At 37.0% G+C, this 19,293-nt stretch overlaps 3 protein-coding genes across 6 annotated transcripts; 2 read left to right on the top strand and 1 right to left on the bottom strand.

The window, feature by feature from the left end:
• The first annotated feature begins 4,873 nt into the window (after positions 1-4,873).
• Positions 4,874-5,921, top strand: LOC111803848 (zinc-finger homeodomain protein 1-like). The gene has a single exon (XM_023688437.1). It carries the CDS (start codon positions 4,982-4,984, stop codon positions 5,714-5,716), a length of 735 nt encoding a protein of 244 aa, XP_023544205.1. The 5' UTR covers positions 4,874-4,981; the 3' UTR covers positions 5,717-5,921.
• Positions 5,922-8,060: 2,139 nt separating this feature from the next.
• Positions 8,061-9,820, bottom strand: LOC111803847 (cyclin-D2-1-like). The gene is made up of 6 exons (XM_023688436.1): positions 9,410-9,820; positions 9,147-9,233; positions 8,960-9,058; positions 8,664-8,865; positions 8,433-8,554; positions 8,061-8,311 (listed from the first exon to the last, which is right to left on the bottom strand). Exons 1-6 carry the CDS (start codon positions 9,677-9,679, stop codon positions 8,156-8,158), a joined length of 936 nt encoding a protein of 311 aa, XP_023544204.1. The 5' UTR covers positions 9,680-9,820; the 3' UTR covers positions 8,061-8,155.
• Positions 9,821-12,909: 3,089 nt separating this feature from the next.
• Positions 12,910-19,259, top strand: LOC111804379. 4 transcript variants are annotated; one of them, XM_023689159.1, is made up of 21 exons: positions 12,910-13,128; positions 13,353-13,838; positions 14,091-14,281; positions 14,382-14,453; positions 14,607-14,744; positions 14,960-15,078; positions 15,153-15,464; positions 15,623-15,710; positions 15,803-15,908; positions 15,992-16,105; positions 16,259-16,422; positions 16,528-16,648; positions 16,720-16,944; positions 17,028-17,218; positions 17,349-17,516; positions 17,607-17,712; positions 17,791-17,928; positions 18,018-18,176; positions 18,267-18,467; positions 18,676-18,942; positions 19,068-19,259. In XM_023689159.1, exons 2-21 carry the CDS (start codon positions 13,359-13,361, stop codon positions 19,197-19,199), a joined length of 3,492 nt encoding a protein of 1,163 aa, XP_023544927.1. In that variant the 5' UTR covers positions 12,910-13,128; positions 13,353-13,358; the 3' UTR covers positions 19,200-19,259. The 4 variants fall into 4 exon arrangements, with proteins under 4 accessions (XP_023544927.1, XP_023544926.1, XP_023544928.1 ...); XM_023689158.1 differs by having other exon boundaries at positions 13,317-13,838; XM_023689160.1 differs by having other exon boundaries at positions 12,910-13,838; positions 15,153-15,298; positions 15,395-15,464.
• Positions 19,260-19,293: the final 34 nt, after the last annotated feature.

Below are 19,293 nucleotides of genomic sequence, written 5' to 3'. Positions count from 1 at the left end.
CGTGGGTTCTCACACCACCTAGTGTCTGGCTTCCTCAAGGTTCGCACGGTTATAAAGATTAAGTTGATGTTTTCATTTAGATTTTCCATTAAATTTAAATTAACACAGGTTATATTTCTTGATTCCATTTTTTAAAAAAGTTGTCAAAAGTACTCATTAGTTCCTGGATTCTGGTAGGCGTTGTTATTTTCTACAAATCTTAGATTTAAATTAATACTTAGTAATTAGAGCTCTTATGCCACATTTATGATCTGAATATTTGAATCATTTAATATATTTGATTCAACATTAAAATATTAAGTTTGGTAATTTATATTAAAGTAATAGAATGTAATTAATGGAAATACCATGATTAATTAATTAATTAACTAATCTTAGTGCATAGAAGGGACCAAAAGTCTATTTGCTTTAATCACATCATAACGTAAACGGTGGTGGAGATATTCTCCTAAGAAGTGTATTTGAAAAAAATGGTCCTCTTTAGGCTTTAACAGCTCATACACTTTAATACTTATAATATTAATTTGTTTTTATAAAGAAGAGGAACTTTAATGGATTTCTCCAAAGTATGCAATTCTACTGTATGATTAAATGATTGCATTTGGGAACAAAATTGGTCATAATTATAGTTTTAATGTAATCCCTAATCCCTACTAACACCTCTCTATCAAACCCTAAACCAAACTTTTGAGTAATGCATGTCGGTGTCTGCTTTTGTTGAAGGTAAGCAATCATGGGTTCATATTTAATCTCCTTTTTGTCTCCAAAAAAAAAAAAAAAAAGTCTTCTTTCATGGACCCATTTCCTAATATTATTCCTCTCATTTACTTAAGTGGGATCCCAGCACTTTCATTGAATCACTCAAAATACATACATAAATTTCAACTAATTCCATTGTCTTCTGCCAACTTTTCGAGTGTTTCTTTTGGAAGAAGATTGAGTCTATGTCCCTAATGCTAACCCCACATCAAAAGCCTAATCAAGTTCTAATTTTGATGATATGGGTTTTCAGTAGAACATCAAAAGATTGTTTTTTGGGTGTAATTCCAAACTGGGTCTCTGGTATTTAGAAACAGTGAGGCATTATGATGAGGGGAGAGAGGGATGGGTGTAGGGTTTTGAATTAGTGAACAGTGAGTAAAAGAGAATATCTTCCATTAAGGTAGAAACTAGATGGTAGTGGGGGAAGCACTTGGCAGTGTGAACCCCAAATATGGAACCATATAATTCAGGTTTCATTACCCTTTTCTTCCCCACACATTTGAATGCTAAACCCATACTCATCCTCTTAATTATGAAATTAAACTAAAGAATGTTGGTTTATATTTGCTTAATCAATGTTATAAACTTAAACTAAAGGGGTTTAGTTTGATAAATATGAGAGTAAAAAAGAGGATGAGAATATAACATAAAGTAAAGAGAAAAGGGGGAAATAAGAAGAAGAAGAAGAAGAAGAAGAAGAAGAAGATATGAAATGAAATGATGAAAGAAGAGGAAGGAAACAAAATGTGGGTTGTGTTTAGTAAGCGAGAAGGCAGCTGGGGGTGTGGGGGCCAGTGTTATGGAAAAGCCTGCAAAAGAATATAGAAATGGAAATCACGGTCGTCCCACTCTTTCTCTCGTCCTGTCACCATCCACCTCCCTTTTTCCCGCAATTCCCTCTCTCTTTTAGTTGGGTTCCACCCCGTTCCGTTGGGTTTTAGTCGCGGGGTAAGTTTCAGAGATAGTTCTGGAAAAAGATGGTAACTTTATTATTATAAGCTGCTAAAGGAGGCATTACAACAATGGACCAACAACAATGCAATAACAACAACAAAAACTACCTGTCTTTTTTTTTCTCATGCAATCTCTGTATTTTAGCGGTTTCCCTCCAGCTGACAGATCCCCCACCAAACAAATTATTGTTTTTTTTTTTTTTAAATTTAAGAATGGATGGATGGATGGATGGATATTCATGTTGATGGTGGTGGAAATGTGGATGATGTGATGTGAGAGAGACATTGATAAGCAGAGGTTTTTGTAAAGCGTAGAGAAAGACATAATAATAATAATAATAATAATAAGGGGTTTGGTTATATGGTTGCATGTGAGGAGCACGTCCAGTCAGATATGTCTCCCCACCCCTTTGGCTGTTTTTGATACTCACATGTTCAACTTTCCCCATCTCTCTATCTCTATCACTAATAGCCATGCCTCTACAACTTCAACCAACCCTTTCCTTCCCTTTTCCCTTTATTATTAGACGTGCTCTCCATCCAAATATATCAAAATTGCTTTTCATTTATCTTTGTCCATGTCAAATAACATACATACGTGACTAATTTTCTAAACTTTCTCTTTAAATTAAGAATCAACGACAAATTTTTTCTAAAGTGGAAGTGTTTCTATATTTGATCAAACGTATGAAACACACTTGGGTTAAAATACAACTTACTTTCAGTCGCTTCAAAAGCCACGGAACAAAACATAGTAGCAATGCACAATAATAAAGCTGGTTCGTGAAGTTATAAGCAAAAATCAAAACAAATTTTACAGCGATACGATACAACCCGAAGAAGAAGAAGAAGGAAAAACATGTTTGATTGTAAGAAAAACATTATGTGGAAGCAAAGACAAGGTAGTGGGTTTTGGTCGTTTTTTGTGTGTGCCAATTTGAATCCATGCAGTCAACCCCTCTTCTCTATTAGAGATAAAAATGAATCAGTTGGGGTGTTTAAGTTAAGTTAAAAATAATTGGAGTGATTAGACTTCCCAACACTTATCATTCAAATGTCTTGGATTCTGTCCCTTTTTTTTTTTCTCTACTTTTTGTCTGTGTTTCCATTGAATTTAGGGCTTTTTTTTTGCTCTCCCAGCTGAAACATTTGGAAAAGGGTGTGTGTTTCTGTTCTTCCCTCTCTCTCTCTCTTTCTTCCTCGGGAAATGTTTGAATTTGTTGTGAACCACGTCAGCATTAAGTTTGGTTTCATTTCTCCTTCATTCAAATTAGTTTCATGTAAGTTTGGTTTTTCATTTACAACCATACAGTTCCCATCACATCTAATGCTTCACCACACTTTCACCATTTTGGTTCTTGCCAGAAATTCTCAGTAGAAACACAGAAAAAAACACTCAATCCTGGTCGTTGTAATAAATATTTATATCCATTTCAACACCTCAATTAATAATCTTTTTTTCAAATAAATATTTCAAACGAGTTAATAACACTGAACATTGTTTTTCAATAATACATTGCAAATTACTTTAAAATTGTCGTAAGTTTTGGACAGTGTACAAATAGATACACATTAAGCAATGATTTATACACATAAATGCTATCTACTAACATAGGGTTTTGGGATTAGGGAGTATTTTATGGCATGCACACACTTAATCATAATGTTGCCTTTCTTTAGAGCCTGTAATGATATTCCTATATAAAACCTTTTAGCTTAATTAACCCATAACTTTATTATATCTCTAGACTCAATTATTGACTCTTTATAGGTTTCGCTTGTCTAAGCAATTTATAATGCTTTCTCATTGTTGTTTTAATGTGTCCTTTAGAACGATATGAGCTGTATGGTGGCGCCACTGTTTCACGAAAACAATGAGAGTTATTTTTCTTTCTAAATAAGGTTACATGAAATTTAAATGTTTATCTAAAGAATTTAGTTATAAGGAAGTAAAATTTATGAATTAGGAAAGAATTAAAATGTATATAATATTGGATGATTTGACACTAATAATATTACATATTTATGGACATAATTACCAAATTAAAGGTGCCATTCGTGGGATTTATGTCAATTTTATTAATAATTAAAATGTGTTTTTTTTTTTTCTTGGCTTTGTAGGACAGCAAGGTGAGTGGGTTTGGTTGGTAAGATTGTGACACCTCTGCCACTGCCACAACCCATACCAGCGCTTGGTTTGCCGTTCCGGGGAGCGCGTAGATGAAACGCGCCACTCATAGAAGGTGGTAATCGATACAGTGGCTGAGCTTAAGTATGCCGTTGGCTCAAACTCTTTGATTGGGGACATGGGCGTGTTTAATGCATGTTGACGCCAAGATGGCGTCACGAATGTCGGAGGTGATCGCACATTGGCAGCTGCCTTAAATGCCGACAATTTATTTTTTTCCTACGTAATTCCGTGTCCTTGTCAAGAAACACCACACATACAAACTCTATTTCTCTATGTTGTGTTTGGCATGCAGACATAAAAAAACCACGCGCCGCCTTACGCGCCAGCACTGAAATTTTCAGAGGTCCCATCTCACGTCAGTCCGATTCAGGTACGGGAATGCGTGCTAAGACACCACAACACCATACAATGGCCTGCACAATTTCTGTGTCGTTTTGGGCTTTTGAGTTTAGCGCGTGGGCCTCACTTTCCTCTCTCATATTCTTTCCGTAACAATTTTTGACTGTTTCATACAAATTACCTAAAAAATTTATATTAATAATAATGATGGTTAAAAGACATCCGACCTGCACCACTTGTTTTAAATTGAAACTTCGCACTTTTGTCTTTTTTTTTTTTTTTTACTTTTACTTTTACTGCGCAGTAATCAAAATAGAAATGTAAAAATTAAAAAGAAAACAGAGGGGGGGTTAACCGGGTAAAGCCGGTGAAATTGGCAGGAGGGGGTACGGGAGCGTTATTTGGTTGGGACTGAGAAACGGCAAAGTATATGAAGCCATATGAAGAAGGACAGCTTTTTTTTTTTTTTTTTTTTTTTTTTTTTTTTTTTNTTTTTTTTTTTTTTTTTTTTTTTTTTTTTTTTTTGCAGAGTGGAAAATTGATGGCCACATTATCTCACTCCTCTTATCTTCTCCTCTGAAGTGTCTTCCCACTCTCACTCCTCGACATTTTTCTTTCTTTTCCCTTTCTCTTCCTTTTATTTTTATTTTTTTTTTTTGTTTTTTTTTTGTTTTTTTTTTTGTTTTTCTTTCTGAATTGGGTGTTAGGACGAATTTACTTTTAACTTCCACCCACCATGGATTTCGAAGATGAAGAGGAGCATGAGGAGGAGATCGAGATGGCGGCGGCGAGTTACGACTCCTTGCCTAACTCAGCTGCCCGAGTCAAACTAACGAATTCAACGGACCAAGTGATTTCAAGTGGACAGAGGAAACCCAAGTACAGAGAGTGCTTAAAGAATCACGCGGTTGGCATTGGTGGTCACGCCCTTGATGGGTGCGGCGAATTTCTAGCCGCTGGTGCTGAAGGTACCCTCGACGCTCTCAAATGCGCTGCCTGCAACTGCCACCGCAACTTCCACCGTAAGGAGATCGACAACCTCGACTCTGCTATAGGTGTCGGACATGGAATCGGAGAGCCATTTCTATTGCCCCACCCGGGTCAGTTCTCCCCCTACTACAGAACCCCAGCTGGGTACCTCCACGTGGCGCCACACCACAGGCCACTGGCTCTTCCATCCACCTCAGGCGGTGGGGGCAGCCACAGCAGGGAGGAGGAGGAGGACATGTCGAACCCAAGCGGCGGCGGAGGAGGAGGAGGGAGTAGTAGCCTGGGAAGGAAGAGATTTAGGACGAAGTTCACACAAGAACAGAAGGACAGAATGCTGGGGCTGGCGGAGACATTGGGGTGGAGGATCCAAAAACAGGACGAGGCGGTGGTGCAACAGTTCTGTAACGACACCGGAGTGAAGCGGCACGTGCTTAAAGTGTGGATGCATAATAACAAGCACACTCTTGGTAAGAAACCCTAGACACAAATTAAATCCAAAAAAAGAAAAAAAAAAAAAAAAAACCATAACTTCATTGCTAAATGAAATGTTAACTTGAAGAGTTCCATGTTGTCTCTATTTTGGTACATTTTTTAGATTTAGGGTTTTATGATCTTCATCATCATCATTCTCTACCTTTGTCTTTGTGGGTATTGTGTTTAAATTAATTGGAATTTCATTTCAATTACTCACTACTTGCCTTTCCTCTTCCCAGAAGCAAAGCTATATATGGTGGTTATTATATGGTGTTAATTATTTGGGAACAAACATATATGGGTTTGTTTTCTGTCACTTGTTACTTCATCCTTGCATACAATCTCATTATCAACTTCCTTTAATCTCAACTTCCTCCTATATATGAAACATTCATTATATGTTTGTGCAAATTTGTTGCTTCAAACACAGCAGCAATTTAGGAAAGAGGTTTGTTTTTTAGCGGGTTTGGGAGGGGTGGGTTGAGTTTGGTGTTTTTATGAAAAGATAGGAGCATGTTGAAAATGAGCCACCAAAACCTGCATGCAACAAGAAAGCATTAAAGCAATGTGGGGGAGGAGGAGAAGGGTATTTATGTGTGCTCAAACTCAAACATATATAAATAGAGTGTAGTTTTGTTTGTTAATCATAATCATTGGAGGAGGAGGAGGAGCTTTAAGCAGTGACCGGTTTTTTCAGGCTTCTTTTTTTGTTAAGCTCTGTGTAATAAAATTAAGGGCAGCACTCAAATGTGTTAGGAGGGTTGAGGGGATGGATGGATGGGATTAAGATTATTTAGGGACGTTGGATGATGCTTCTTTTAAGGTGGATTGATTAGGACGTATGAGTGGCCCAAGTTTGGGTGAATCTCTGCGCCCTGCCCCCATTTCATTACATTGCCTGACTTCTTCTGCCAATTATAATTTTCCTTTTCAAATCAAAAGTGGGTGTACCAGGTGGGGCTCCACACACCTCTCTGCTTCATTGCCCATACATTAACACACACACACACCAAGCACATATGTTCCAAATTGGGCCTACTGCTTCCACTTGGGCCTTTTCTTCCCCATGTCCGCAGTAGGCCCAATCATTCAACAAATGAATCTCTATCTTCATAATAATAATACCCATGGCAAAATTGAGATATCGGGCAACCCTAAGAACATGCCAAATTTATTTTGATTCATCATTCGTGTAGTTACCCCAAACATGAATCTGTGTTGGGCCATGTGGGGTCCAACCCCAGTGATTCATACATTGTACAACGCCCCTGCTGCCTCTGTTTCAAACTATGAATCACCAAAAATACATATACAAATAGAAGGGGTAGGTGGGAAAATAAATTGGGTATCAATTAATGCGGCGACAAATATATGAATGGAGATTATATATATATACCAAGCTACGACAGATCCTCGGATGGAATTCATGGCTACTCCTCAGACCCCTTTCACTTTGTCATAACTGATAATTAACATTTATTCCTCATCTACTTAATATCATCTGTTGCCCACCATGTGCAAAACCATAAAATACATTAATTGAAGAAGAAGTAATGTTCCTTGTAGCCTTTCTGGCTGAGGTTTAAGGGCTAAGACAAGGATTAATAACTTGTTTTTACATTAACTTACAAGCTTTATTGAGATACCTGACCATGCTCAGCTGTCGTTTAAGGTAGCTTTATTGTTGTTTAATGGGTGTTGCAGAGGCAATGTTTTTGAGTGGGTGCTTGTCAGTGACAACCATGGGGGAGCCAAAGCCTGCTCCACAAGACTTAGTGAGTGAGTGAGTGAGTGAAAATGCACAGGTATCTTAATGAGAGAGTCCTTAAACAATTCATGGGTTGCCTTCAGAAATGGCAATGCTAGCTGAATCCTGAACCCAACCTCTCTCTCTCTCTCTCTCTGTTTCTGTGCAGTTGGAGGAAATTGCAGTATTTCCAATGTTTTTCTCAAAACAAAACATTTCCTTGTTTTTTAATCATCATTATATACATACAGATACAGAGTTGGTTTTACAGAGCATTCAGAACACAGGAGGAGTTTGAGTTTGACCAAGTGGGGCCCTCTTTCTCAATCCCCAAAACAAACACATATATAATTCCATTGCTCTGTTCTGCTCTGCTCTGCTTCCCCCTTCTCTACCACACTGCCATACAATAACTTCGTTATTTAAAGCCCTAAGGAAATGAAGACAAACCAACAAAAACACACACACACACACACCACAGCATTCATCTCCTTCTCTTCCTCTGCTTCCTTCTTGCACACTAAAATTCTGTTTATAAAAAAGTGAATTTAGGAATTGGAGCAACACTTTTCTGCTTTGTCCTGTTTTCTCTCTCTCTCTCTCTCTCACACTCTACCTCTTATCTATCTCAAAGTTGGGGAAAATTTCAGGGTTTTTTTTCCCTTTTCATTTGCAGTAAAACTAATAATGACCCAGAAGTTAATAGTTCTTCTGTTTTTGGCTCAAACAAGCTGCATCCAACACCCCAACAGGGCTTTGAGGAACTGAACCAGCAACATTATCAGCAACCAATGTATTTACATTACTAATCAACGAAACATCTCTTATCAGATCGATGCACTTCATCACCCTCTCCTGCAAAACAAAAACCGACCCATAAAGCAAATGTTTAAAACAAAGCAACCCACAGGCAAAAATGTTTTTTTTTTTTTTTTTTTTTTTTTTTTTTTNTAGAAAAGAGTCAAAGTTGAATTACTTTCTCCATATATGGAAAAGAAAGGATTGCTTTATTGACGTCGGATGCTTGCAATTCTCCTGAAGTGGAAATTGCCACAGCTAAAGCAATTTCAGAAGGCCTGAATTCCAAGAAGTCAATGCCTGCATGCATTTAATTTCCCAACCACAAATCTGTATCAAACACATTAATTTCTGGGGAATGCAACAGAATTTGTCTGTCAGTAAATACAAAGAAAAAGCTTAAAAACACCTTTAATTGTGCTCAGAATGAGTTGTGAAGATTTTGACAAGGATACCCTCGCTACGTGCTCTCCAACACTCATCTTACTCACGAAATAATCAATGAAAGAAAATGGAGTTATGGCATGCATCTTCCATTTCAACCTGCTTAGAACCAGAAGCTCCATTCTTTGTATCGTTTTTGCTTCGAACACAAACTTAGGCTCCTCCACCTGTTCTTCAAAATTGAAATCTATTAATAAAACAGAACAATTGTACTCAGAGAAAAAAAAAAAAAAAAAAATTAANAATTGAAACTCATTTGACCTGTAAATCTATGGACAGTGGTACTTCTGTCTCCTCCATCTTTGCTGCTAGAGACACACAAGCAACTGACAGCAACTGCACAGTCCAGCTTTTATCCATCTAAATAAAAACACACAAGAAAATTTCCATAACTTGAGAAGAAAAAGGAAAGGAGAAGAATAAATGTTGTTTGATTTTTGGAACTTACAGGCAATTGATACACTGAGAGGAAACGGTCCAAGTAGTTTAAAGATAGACAAAGAGTGAGAGGTCCAAAACTGTAATGGGCATGAGCCTGTTCATCGCACCACATTGAATCAAACAATTAAACTAACTACACTTGAATTTTATAGTCAAGTTTTAGAAATGGACTGTTGAAATTGGCAAAAGAAAACCAAAAACAGATAGAAAAATCAAGACCCCTCCTCTTATAAAAGAATCAAACAGAGAAGTAAAAAAAAAAAGACCAACCTTCCAAATCCAATCAAGAGCTTCTCTCCTAAACTTCAAATCCAAATCCCCACTCCGCAGTCTCTTAAGATAATCATGGCTAGGCAAATGCTGAATCTCTTTTTCCACCATTCCTCTCACCCTCTCTTCACTCTGTAAAGCAAAACCCAGCAAAGTATGGGGCAGAAAAATTGAGCATTGCTCAACCTTATTATTTGTGGCATTACAATCAAATTGATCATCAAAACAAGTATTGGCGTTGTTCTGTGTACAGTAAAAAGTATCCGCCATTGAAGGATATTTCAAAATCTCAAAAGGAAAAATATCAAACAAATAAAAACAGCATTTGATGTCTCTTAAGAAATGGGTATTACGAACACAACCCAACACTTGATGCCATTAAACACAAGAAGGAACAAACTGAGAGAGAGAGAGAGAGAGAGAGACAGAGAGACAGAGATTTGTAAAGAATGGGTTTTGAAGAGAGAGTGTTGGGGGGGAAGGGAAGAGGAGGTTTGCTTATGTAGAAGATGAGAGACTAGGAAGTTAGGGTAAACAGCCAAAAAAAAAACATTTTCCATTTCTTTTCCTTTTTCTTTTCAAATTTAAATCTTTTATTTTCAATATTCAAAATTTATTTTAAACTTTGACTATCATCTTTTTATTTTAAAAATTAAAAATTGACTCTCTCTCTCTTTATTTATATATATATATATATATATAATACACATAGAAATCAAATCTATAGTTGAACCAAGATTATCCTTTTTCAACCATCCATATATAGAAAGTTTCAAACCAAATAATACTAATCATTCCATTATTCACATTTTATTCCTCTAATTTATGAATAAATATAGTTTAAATCAATAATTACATACTTAGTAGAATTTGATCCTTTTTTTTTTTTGTGTATGATTAAGATTAATTGAGTGATACTCCATCCAACTATATTCAATTATTTATTCACAACAAACTACCAAATCAAATAACTTTATATTTAATTTATTTAATTTATTTAATTACACCATAAGCTAGTACATTATAAAAAAATGAAAATGAAAAATGAGGGGTTGGTAGATACGGAAAATAAGGTGAAATGAGAGGGGTAGATACGTCAGACTGAAAAGAGGGAGAGAAAAAGAAGAGAAAAGGACGAGTAAGAGTTAGGGGTTGTGATTTTGTTTGGTAGCGTGGGTCGCATGCCTTCCCTCTCTCAATAACATGACGAAACTCTAACCGTTTCCTTCAGAATTCTCATCATTACCTTCTCTGTCCCTATTCTTACATTATTGTTTTTCCCAAAATGCCCACTCCCCTTTTTTTCTCCTTCCAAAAACCATTTTCTTTTTTCATCCCCTTTTCCTACCCTTCCATAACTGGCGCTCAAATTTTAAATAATTAAATTATTTCCTAATTTTTATTTTTTCCCAATAATAAAACATCTATATACTAATTTCTACCACTAAAGTTCTTGAAGTTCTTCCACTTACATTATACACGTGTTCTAGTGCATAATCTCAATTGGGCTTATTACACTTTTATCTACTTGTTTTAAAATACTTTTACGAATAAACTCTCAGCTTGTTGGTATAGAACGAGAAATTATTAAGTTGTTCGCTTGAGTGAGAGGGTGAAAGAGAGAAGATAAGAAGCAAGAGAAAGTGATAATAATAAGAATATCCCTCACGACCAGCGGATGAAAAGGGGAAAACGTGGATAAATGTGAACAATGAGCATCAAAATTGGAATAACAAACCCCAGCTTAGGATTCCTAATCCTAATATATATACATTTTAAAAGACACCCTTTTTCTCATTCTTCTTTTTATAAACAAATAAATAAGCAAACCCTTTGGCTCTCCTCCTAGAGATGCTCTCAAGCATATAAGATGATAAGATTCAGCTTTACCACAGGCATCATAGGGATGGGATCGACCTCTTTTATTGGGTTTGGGCTTTGGGTTCCCAGGCGGACCGACACGGCAACATTAAACTATAACAATTCTCACATCACGTGTTCTACAAAAAAGAACCTAAAACACAACAGAATGAAGTGTTAAGGTATAATATGTGTGTGGTCCAATCTTACCAAAACCATATTCTTTAAGACTTAAGAAACAACACAGTCTTCTAGTCGTTTACTTTCTTGAGATTCGAGCTCTCTCCCTCTTTCAACCTCCCTCCTCTGCTTCTTCCTCTTCTTCACTTCAAATAAAACCCTCCCTCCCTCTCTCTCTCTGATCGAGACTGGATGCTTTTGTGTCCCCATTGTTATTGTTTGATTATGTAGTCATGTGCTGAAAGGTGCGCATAAATGGTCCTCAATTTTTTTTGTTCGCATAAATGGACTAATGCCTTTCACATTTCCTAATGTCCTTTTGTTATCCGCTCACATTTTTTCGTCCGCACCCTATCCAATATGGTTGAGAGGTAGTTCCACGTTGATTAATTAAACTTTTATAATGTTATAGGAACTTGAAACTAAGGTTTGAAGGGAGTCTTCACTTCAACGGATCTTTGTTGTAACAAGTATGGGTCTGGAGTCAACGAGTCAACGAGTCAACGAGTCAACGAGTGAAGCTGAATAGTTGGGCTTTTGTCGAGAATATTAAGTCATGATCCGCTTATTTAGTTGGGCTTCTTCTCGCGTGAGATGGCCCAATTCCTTCAGGAGCCCATTCATGTCTCTCCTTCCATTATTATTCATGTCTAAATATAAACTATAAATTCAAATTATTTTAATTATCTCTAATTTTAGATATTATTTTCATGACAATAATAATAATACCTCATCAAAATAAGATATGTATTGGTGCATTTTGTAACGTATAACAATTGACTTATGTCATCATGAATAAAGCATGACTTAGAGTTATACGTATTTACAAGTATAAGCAATAATTGACGTGCATTGTACATGTCAAATTAAATAATTTTGTAAGATAGAGTGAGGCATGTGATCCACGTCCCATGTCACGTGACCATTGTTCAAGCCACCACGTAAAGCCAATCCCATGACATGGCTTCAATTTTAATTTAATTCTTTTCCTAAACTTTATTCTTTATTCTTTTATGTTATTATATCTATTTAAGATTTTAATTCATTGTAACCTGCAAAGTTTAATTAAAGGTAAATGTATATAAATTAAATTAACTAATATTATTTTCTAAATATATCTTATTTACCCAAAAAAAAAAAAAGATAGAATACTAAGAATAAATAATCATCACATAACTTCTGTAAATATTATTTTTATCAATTAAACTAAATAAATAATCACACTTTTTTAAATATAAATTTAAGTTTCAGATTTAATTGAAATTTTAGTCGGAATTGAGTGACCCAGTCATGCATGGCGTTGCTGGCAAAAACAATGAAATCTCTGACCGTTACAAAAGAGCGCGCCGCCACGTCAGAGGCGCGGAAATTCCACCGCCTCCGTTGCCGCTCATTCCTGAAAATCGTTCGACTTCGAACCTTTTCCTTTTCCCTTCCCTTTTTTTTTTTTTTTTTTTTATATCCAATTTTCAATTTTTAGTTTTTATTTTTCCTTTTTATTAATTATGATTTTACACAGTCAGAGCCATACTTTCAGTCGCCAGGAAAGAAGAAAAAGAAAATGTAAAATATTGGAATGAGGAAAATTTTGAGTCTACTCTCTTCCCTTTGTCACATTGATCACTGTTTTTTGTGCTTCTAATTGCTGGGTAATATTTCTCTTCGCGTTTCTATCTTGGGTCAGTACACATTTTATCTCTATTTCTGTGTGCGGTATCAATTGGGATTGATATCCACTTTCTTTATGGAATGTTGTTTAATTTAGATCATCGTAATCTTAGTTTTTCATTGCGAACAAATATTCGGTATTATTTAACTTTCTCTACTCTTTAAACCCTGATTGTTAATTCATTCGGTGCTGTTTAAGTGTGGAGATTTATCACCAACACTTCCTATTTTGAAGTTGGAGATGAGGGATTTTGCTTGTTTTGTTTCCGGCGATCGGGGTTTTGCATTACCGCCTCTGGCGAAATTCGGTACTGGGAATTTGCCGCCGATTGCGATTAATGGGTCGCAAGCTGAAACAATGAAGGGCTACGGCGAGGATTGTGATTCTGGATCCGATATGGACCTATCGTCTGACTCGGGTAGTGATAATCAAAGCCTACATTACTCGGTCGCCATATCTCCTCAAGATGACAAAGTACACATTCATTCGGCTGCCATTAATGGCGTTCAATTGCCCAGTCAATTAAACAATCGTTGTTCTGAAATGGGTCATAAGGGACTTGGTTTTGTTCCGGAGGCAATTCGGCTAAACCGTGAATATAGTCATGGAGGAGTCAAAACGTCGGATTCGGCCACGATTTCCAGTACTGAAGTTTCGTTTGGTAAATCGAGCACCATTACTTATGGTGATACTGATGCTCACTCTGCAGCTTCCGATCAGGTTTGTTATTTTCTGCTTCAGTTCGTAATTGAATAACATTTTAAGATGATTCGTGCGTAAATCTGAAGCAGCCCAGTATCTTATAGCAAATCAAGATTGTTCGTGTTAAAAGTTTCGATCGACTTTTTGATACACTGCCCAGATGCAATTTTATTACTTAAAAGGGATGGGGACTAATTAGTTCAAATGGGTCTTTTCTCTGTGCCTGAAGATTTGTATGAGCAAAAACTCACTTTCTGTTAGCTGTGACAGACGAAGTCTGACGGAGGAATAGGGAATAAAATGCATGCGAATTTTGATATTCCGACTGCTCCTCCACTAAATGTTCGTAATCAAGCTTCAACTAGAGCATGTAGGCCTTATCTTGAACAAATAGCACCAGAAAGCTCTTTAGGCCAAAATGCACAAGCTACAAATATTGGAATGTCAAATGCATCAGCTAGGTTTGTGAATATACCTCTCATTTGATTCTCTCTCTCTTTCAAATTTTTGCACTGGAAGTTACTGAGAAATCGTGTGATATTAACTACGTCTTTGATTCAGGAATGCTGCCGTTCTCAGAGTTGCATCACCTGCTTTGTCTGTTCCTGCCTGCCTCCCGAATTACAGAGCAATGTACTAAAGAAACTTTGAGCATTGCACAAATTAAATTAAACTGAAATAATTTGCTATTTTTTGAAAGCAATAGATAAGGACTTAAATCTTTACGTAATTGCTTCGTTTATCAATAACTTGTTCTTGCTTATGATGGTGGACTCGTTTATGCAGAGGGCAAGGTTCATGGGGTGCTGTTATTTCTTATGAAGCATGTGTTAGGCTATGCCTTCACTCATGGGCTCAAGGTCATTGTACAGAAGCTCCCTACTTCTTGAATGATGAGTGCAAACTTTTGCGTGATGCATTTGAGTAAGTGACTGTCACAGAGACTTAGCTAGAGTTTGGTTTGAAATTTTGTTACTTCATGAATATTAGATTTTGTCAACAGTCAGGTGGTTGATCTAGTTCAATTCTAAGTTCAAATTATAACGTTTCTTCAAATCAAATGATTCGTTTGATATATTCTATTCATTTGGCTATTATAGTTATTTGGTTTCTTGTTCTTAAGTTGTCAACTGGAACAGTTTACGGCAAGCTCTACTGCAACCAGAAGAGGATCTCTTGGCAAAACTTCCCTCAGGGTTGGTCAGTGAGAAAACTGTTCCAAAATCCATAAGAAGTCTTGGGAAAATTAAAGTTCAGGGTATATTACTTGAACTTCTTAAACAAATTTTGAAGATATTTTCTGTATGTTTCAAACTTCGGTTTATTTGACAGTGCGTAGAGTGAAAATGGGACTGGAGCCACCAACCAGTTGTGGTCTTTCGTGTATAACGCAATCCACCATCAAATTGGAAAGTCTTAATGCACGTTTATCCACTGTGAAGCGAACACTTCGCTCCGAGTGGAAAGCCAAACGAAAGGTTCGAGTTGCTCATCATCTTCCTGCGAACTCAACTGGCTCTATCTCTCATCAGAGCTTGGCTTATATGAAAGCTGGCTCTCAATACGCTAAACAGGTCTTGGCAATCATTAAAACAGGCGCAGTTTCTTTGTGTCACATCTCTCCAACTTATGAAGTAGTGCAAGGTGACTAAATTAGACATTTTGTTAATGCTGGAAAATTGACATTTACGTGTTGAAACTTTGAAACGTAATAAGTTTGTACAAACGAATGCTTAACTCCTCTCGTCTGTATAAAATTCGAACTTTGGAATGATTTGTAATTGAGTTCTTCCTGACATCAGAAACATATTCTTGCTTGTTGAGACTAAAAAGCTCATCGGACGATGAAGTTGTTAAAATGCAACCAGCATCCGGTGAAACGTATCTATTGTAAGCGATTCTCTTCTTCTTGCTTCATGTTTCTTCTTTTTATTATATTTCAGACTAAAGCTGTTAACTTTTGTGCTAAATGGAACAAACAGCTTTCCTAATAGTCCTGGAGATGATTTAACAATCGAAGTTCAGAATTCCAAAGGACAGCATCATGGCCATGCGACAGTTCAAGTTGCTGTCATTGCTGATAATTCAGTATAGTTTTTGTCCATTCTCCGCTAAAGTTTAATTTTATGCCTTCACTTTGAGTATAAGTAAAATTGGGTATCCGGCTGCAGGATGAAAAGACACAGTGGTGGCCTGTGTATCGAGAGCCAGAGCACGAACTTGTTGGAAGAGTACAACTACATACAAGCTATTCTACAAGCCCAGATGAAAACAATAATCTTAAGGTTTGAAAAAAGAAATGAATGAAACCCAAGATATATAGATCATTTTATTCTATTAGAAAGATAATCAACCATTTTTAGAAATTATGCAATAACTATATTAATTAAAATTATGATTTGATGAGATTAGCAACTCAACTCAATTTCAAAATGTAGTGTGGCCTCGTTGCTGAGACCGTGGCATATGATATCTTGTTAGAAGTTGCAATGAAAACCAGCAATTTTCAGCAAAGAAATTTGTTGTTAGAAGGACCATGGAAGTGGTTACTTTACAAATTTGCAACTTACTATGGAATATCAGATTCGTATACCAAGCTAAGGTAAACGAGACATGTATTAATAATAATATCATTTCATCAAACCGATATTTTTCTCATGTTCAAATCGATAATTTTAAAATTACAATATTTCGTGGATTTCTGCAGGTACCTTTCCTATGTCATGGATGTCGCTACACCAACTGAAGATTGTCTGTCTTTAGTGGAGGAGTTGTTGCAACCAGTTATAATGAAGCAAAACGGGAGGGGCTCCTTGAGTCGTCAGGAGGTAAGGTTATTGTTTAGAAGTTATATATTTCTTTGGCCATAGAGTGACGCCAGATGGCTTATGACTACCAGAATCGCATGCTATTGGAGATAAAAGAACAGATTGAGAAGATTCTTGCGCTCGTCTTTGAGAATTATAAGTCACTCGATGAATCTTCACCTTCAGGGATCGCGGCTGTCTTTGGTAGTGCAAATGGTTTCGTGGCTTCTGCTCTAACCCGCTCTGTCAAGCTATATGCTCTCCTGCATGATGTTTTGAGTAGTGAGGCACAACTAAAATTATGCAGATATCTACAAGTAATCGAAGCCAATTGTAGTTACATTCACCATCCTTTTTCCCTTATCTTAACGAGTTGTAAACGTTAAGTTGACTGGTACAGGCTGCTACAAGGAAAAGATCAAAACTGTTGTTAGCAGAAGTTGATGAAATTATATCAAGCAGTAAAGAAGGCACATTGATGGATGGTGTTCTTCTTTCTACTGCTTACCAGAAAATGAAAACCGTGGTACGGAATATTAGAAACGAAGTGATGACGGATATTGAAATCCACCATCAAAATGTGCTCCCCAGGTGATTAAAGCACCATATGTTATATTATGAGTCTTTTCTTCTTTTATGGTTTCATCTCAAAGAAATCTTTGCTGACTGAAATTTCTGGTGATTCCAGCTATGAGTATAACCTACATTTGTCATTCTGCAGTTTCATAGACTTGCCAAACCTTTCGTCATCCATATACAGTGTGGAGCTGTGCAATAGATTGCGAGATTTTCTCATGGCCTGTTCTCCTCCAGGTCCATCGCCTCCTGTGACGGAACTTGTCATTGCTACAGCTGATTTCCAGCAGGATCTTGTTCAGTGGAACATCAGGTACTACCATCTCTGTTCGAATCCCCAATGATAAGAATTACAATGCCAATTGCACCTTTTTTTAATGCTGGAGCCTTGAGATTATTTCAGTCCTGTCCGAGGTGGAGTTGATGCCAAAGAGCTATTCCACTCATATGTTACACTTTGGATTCAAAGTAAGCGTCTTGCTTTGCTCGACTTGTGCAAACAGGACAAGGTATGAACGTGTAATAGCATGATGAGATTTTTATTGTTTTCATGAAAGTGATGACATTCTGAAAGTGTTTACCTTCAGGTACAACCATATGGAGCCAGACCAGAACACTCAACATTGCCGTTTGTTGATGATATGTATGATAGGCTAAGGGAGACACTAAATGAATATGATGTCATCGTTTGTCGCTGGCCGGAATATTCAAACAGTCTAGAACAGGTAGGTGTCCAAATGGTACTTTATATTCCTCTGCCTTACCAAGAACTCGTCCAGAATTTGAAGTGGTATTCGTCCTCCCTCTTCTATAGGCAACTGCAGATATTGAGAAGACAATTTTTGAATCGTTGGAAAGGCAATACTCTGATGTGTTATCCCCATTAAAGGACAATTCAGTGCCCATAATGCTTTCCAAATATTTCCAGAAGTTTGCCAGACAAGCGGTGGATACATTTTTCATACCGGATGAGGTAGTGTACTTAATTCTTTGTGTGGTTGAGTTTTGTAAGAAGGTCACCCAAAAAAGAAACTTTTTTTAATGGAGGGACCGTCTTTTTCAGTTGGGAATTCTTTTGAATACGATGAAGAGGATGCGGGATGAGCTTATGCCACAGATAGAGCGCAAACTGAATTCAATGGCATCTGCTTGCATGACTGATGAAGGTCCTGCTAGAGGTGAATATCTCAATGAAGTAACTTTGGTCCTTAGAGCCAAATTCAGGAGTTACCTGCACGCAGTTGTGGAGAAACTCGCAGAAAACGTAAGTATTCTTCAAACCCATTTGTAGGAAAATATGATCTAGGATCAATCAAGATCTTGTTCATATCTCAAACAAATGACCTTAGATTCACCTCTCACACCAGCAATAATTCCATATTTCTGGCAGACGAGTCATAAAACAATCAGCTTTTGATCGAGCATCAAAATAATCTTGGTTTTCATACGTAACACGGTGTTTGTACATGCAGACAAGGGTACAAAGTGCAACAAAATTGCGGAAGATAATACAAGACACGAAGGAAGCGATGACGGAGTCAGAAATACGAAGCAGAATGCAGCCTCTGAAGGATTTACTGATGAACACAATTCATCATCTCCACCCCGTCCTTAACAACGGCGTCTTCGTAGCAATCTGCCGATGTTTGTGGGATCGAATGGGACAAGATGTACTACATCTCTTAGAAAACAGAAAGGAGAACATGTCCTCGTATAAAGGCTTACGCATTGCGGTTTCTGTAAGTCCAAAACTCACCATTGAACTCCAAATTCCAAAATCCCTATGTTGTTGCCGAATCGAATGAAAAGAACATGAAGATCAGTGCTATTACCGATTACCTTTTTCTTTGGTTGAATCTGGCAGGTTTTGGATGACGTGTTTGCGTCGGAAATGCAGCGGTTGCTCGGGAATGCCCTGCAACGGAGAGACTTGAAGCCACCAACATCGATCATGGAAGTGCGCTCAATTCTCTGTGAGGATGCTGTCAATTTCTGATCAACCCAATCTTATAACTTATAAGCCTTCCAATTTTGAGCTCCTGTGTTTTTCTTTTCATATAAATAATTAAATTAACTGCCAAATTTAAAAT

This window comes from Cucurbita pepo, chromosome LG10 (assembly GCF_002806865.2).
Source record: "Cucurbita pepo subsp. pepo cultivar mu-cu-16 chromosome LG10, ASM280686v2, whole genome shotgun sequence".
NCBI lineage: Eukaryota > Viridiplantae > Streptophyta > Magnoliopsida > Cucurbitales > Cucurbitaceae > Cucurbita > Cucurbita pepo.
The sequence above is the reverse complement of the archived record's forward strand: the minus strand, read 5'-3'. Positions and strand labels throughout refer to the sequence as shown.

Bases quoted from the DNA above. Each gene is read 5' to 3' on its own strand.
- LOC111803847 (XM_023688436.1), bottom strand. From the start codon at position 9,679: ATGGCGGATACTTTTTACTGTACACAGAACAACGCCAATACTTGTTTT. The intron at 9,234-9,409 runs GTTGGTCTTTTT...TGCGATGAACAG, and splicing joins CTCTTGATTGGATTTGGAAG to GCTCATGCCCATTACAGTTT. The intron at 8,312-8,432 runs GTAATTCAACTT...TTTGTTTTGCAG, and splicing joins CTTTTCCATATATGGAGAAA to GAGAGGGTGATGAAGTGCAT.
- LOC111803848 (XM_023688437.1), top strand. From the start codon at position 4,982: ATGGATTTCGAAGATGAAGAGGAGCATGAGGAGGAGATCGAGATGGCG.
- LOC111804379 (XM_023689159.1), top strand. From the start codon at position 13,359: ATGAGGGATTTTGCTTGTTTTGTTTCCGGCGATCGGGGTTTTGCATTA. The intron at 14,282-14,381 runs GTTTGTGAATAT...TCTTTGATTCAG, and splicing joins ATGTCAAATGCATCAGCTAG to GAATGCTGCCGTTCTCAGAG. The intron at 14,745-14,959 runs GTAAGTGACTGT...CAACTGGAACAG, and splicing joins CTTTTGCGTGATGCATTTGA to TTTACGGCAAGCTCTACTGC.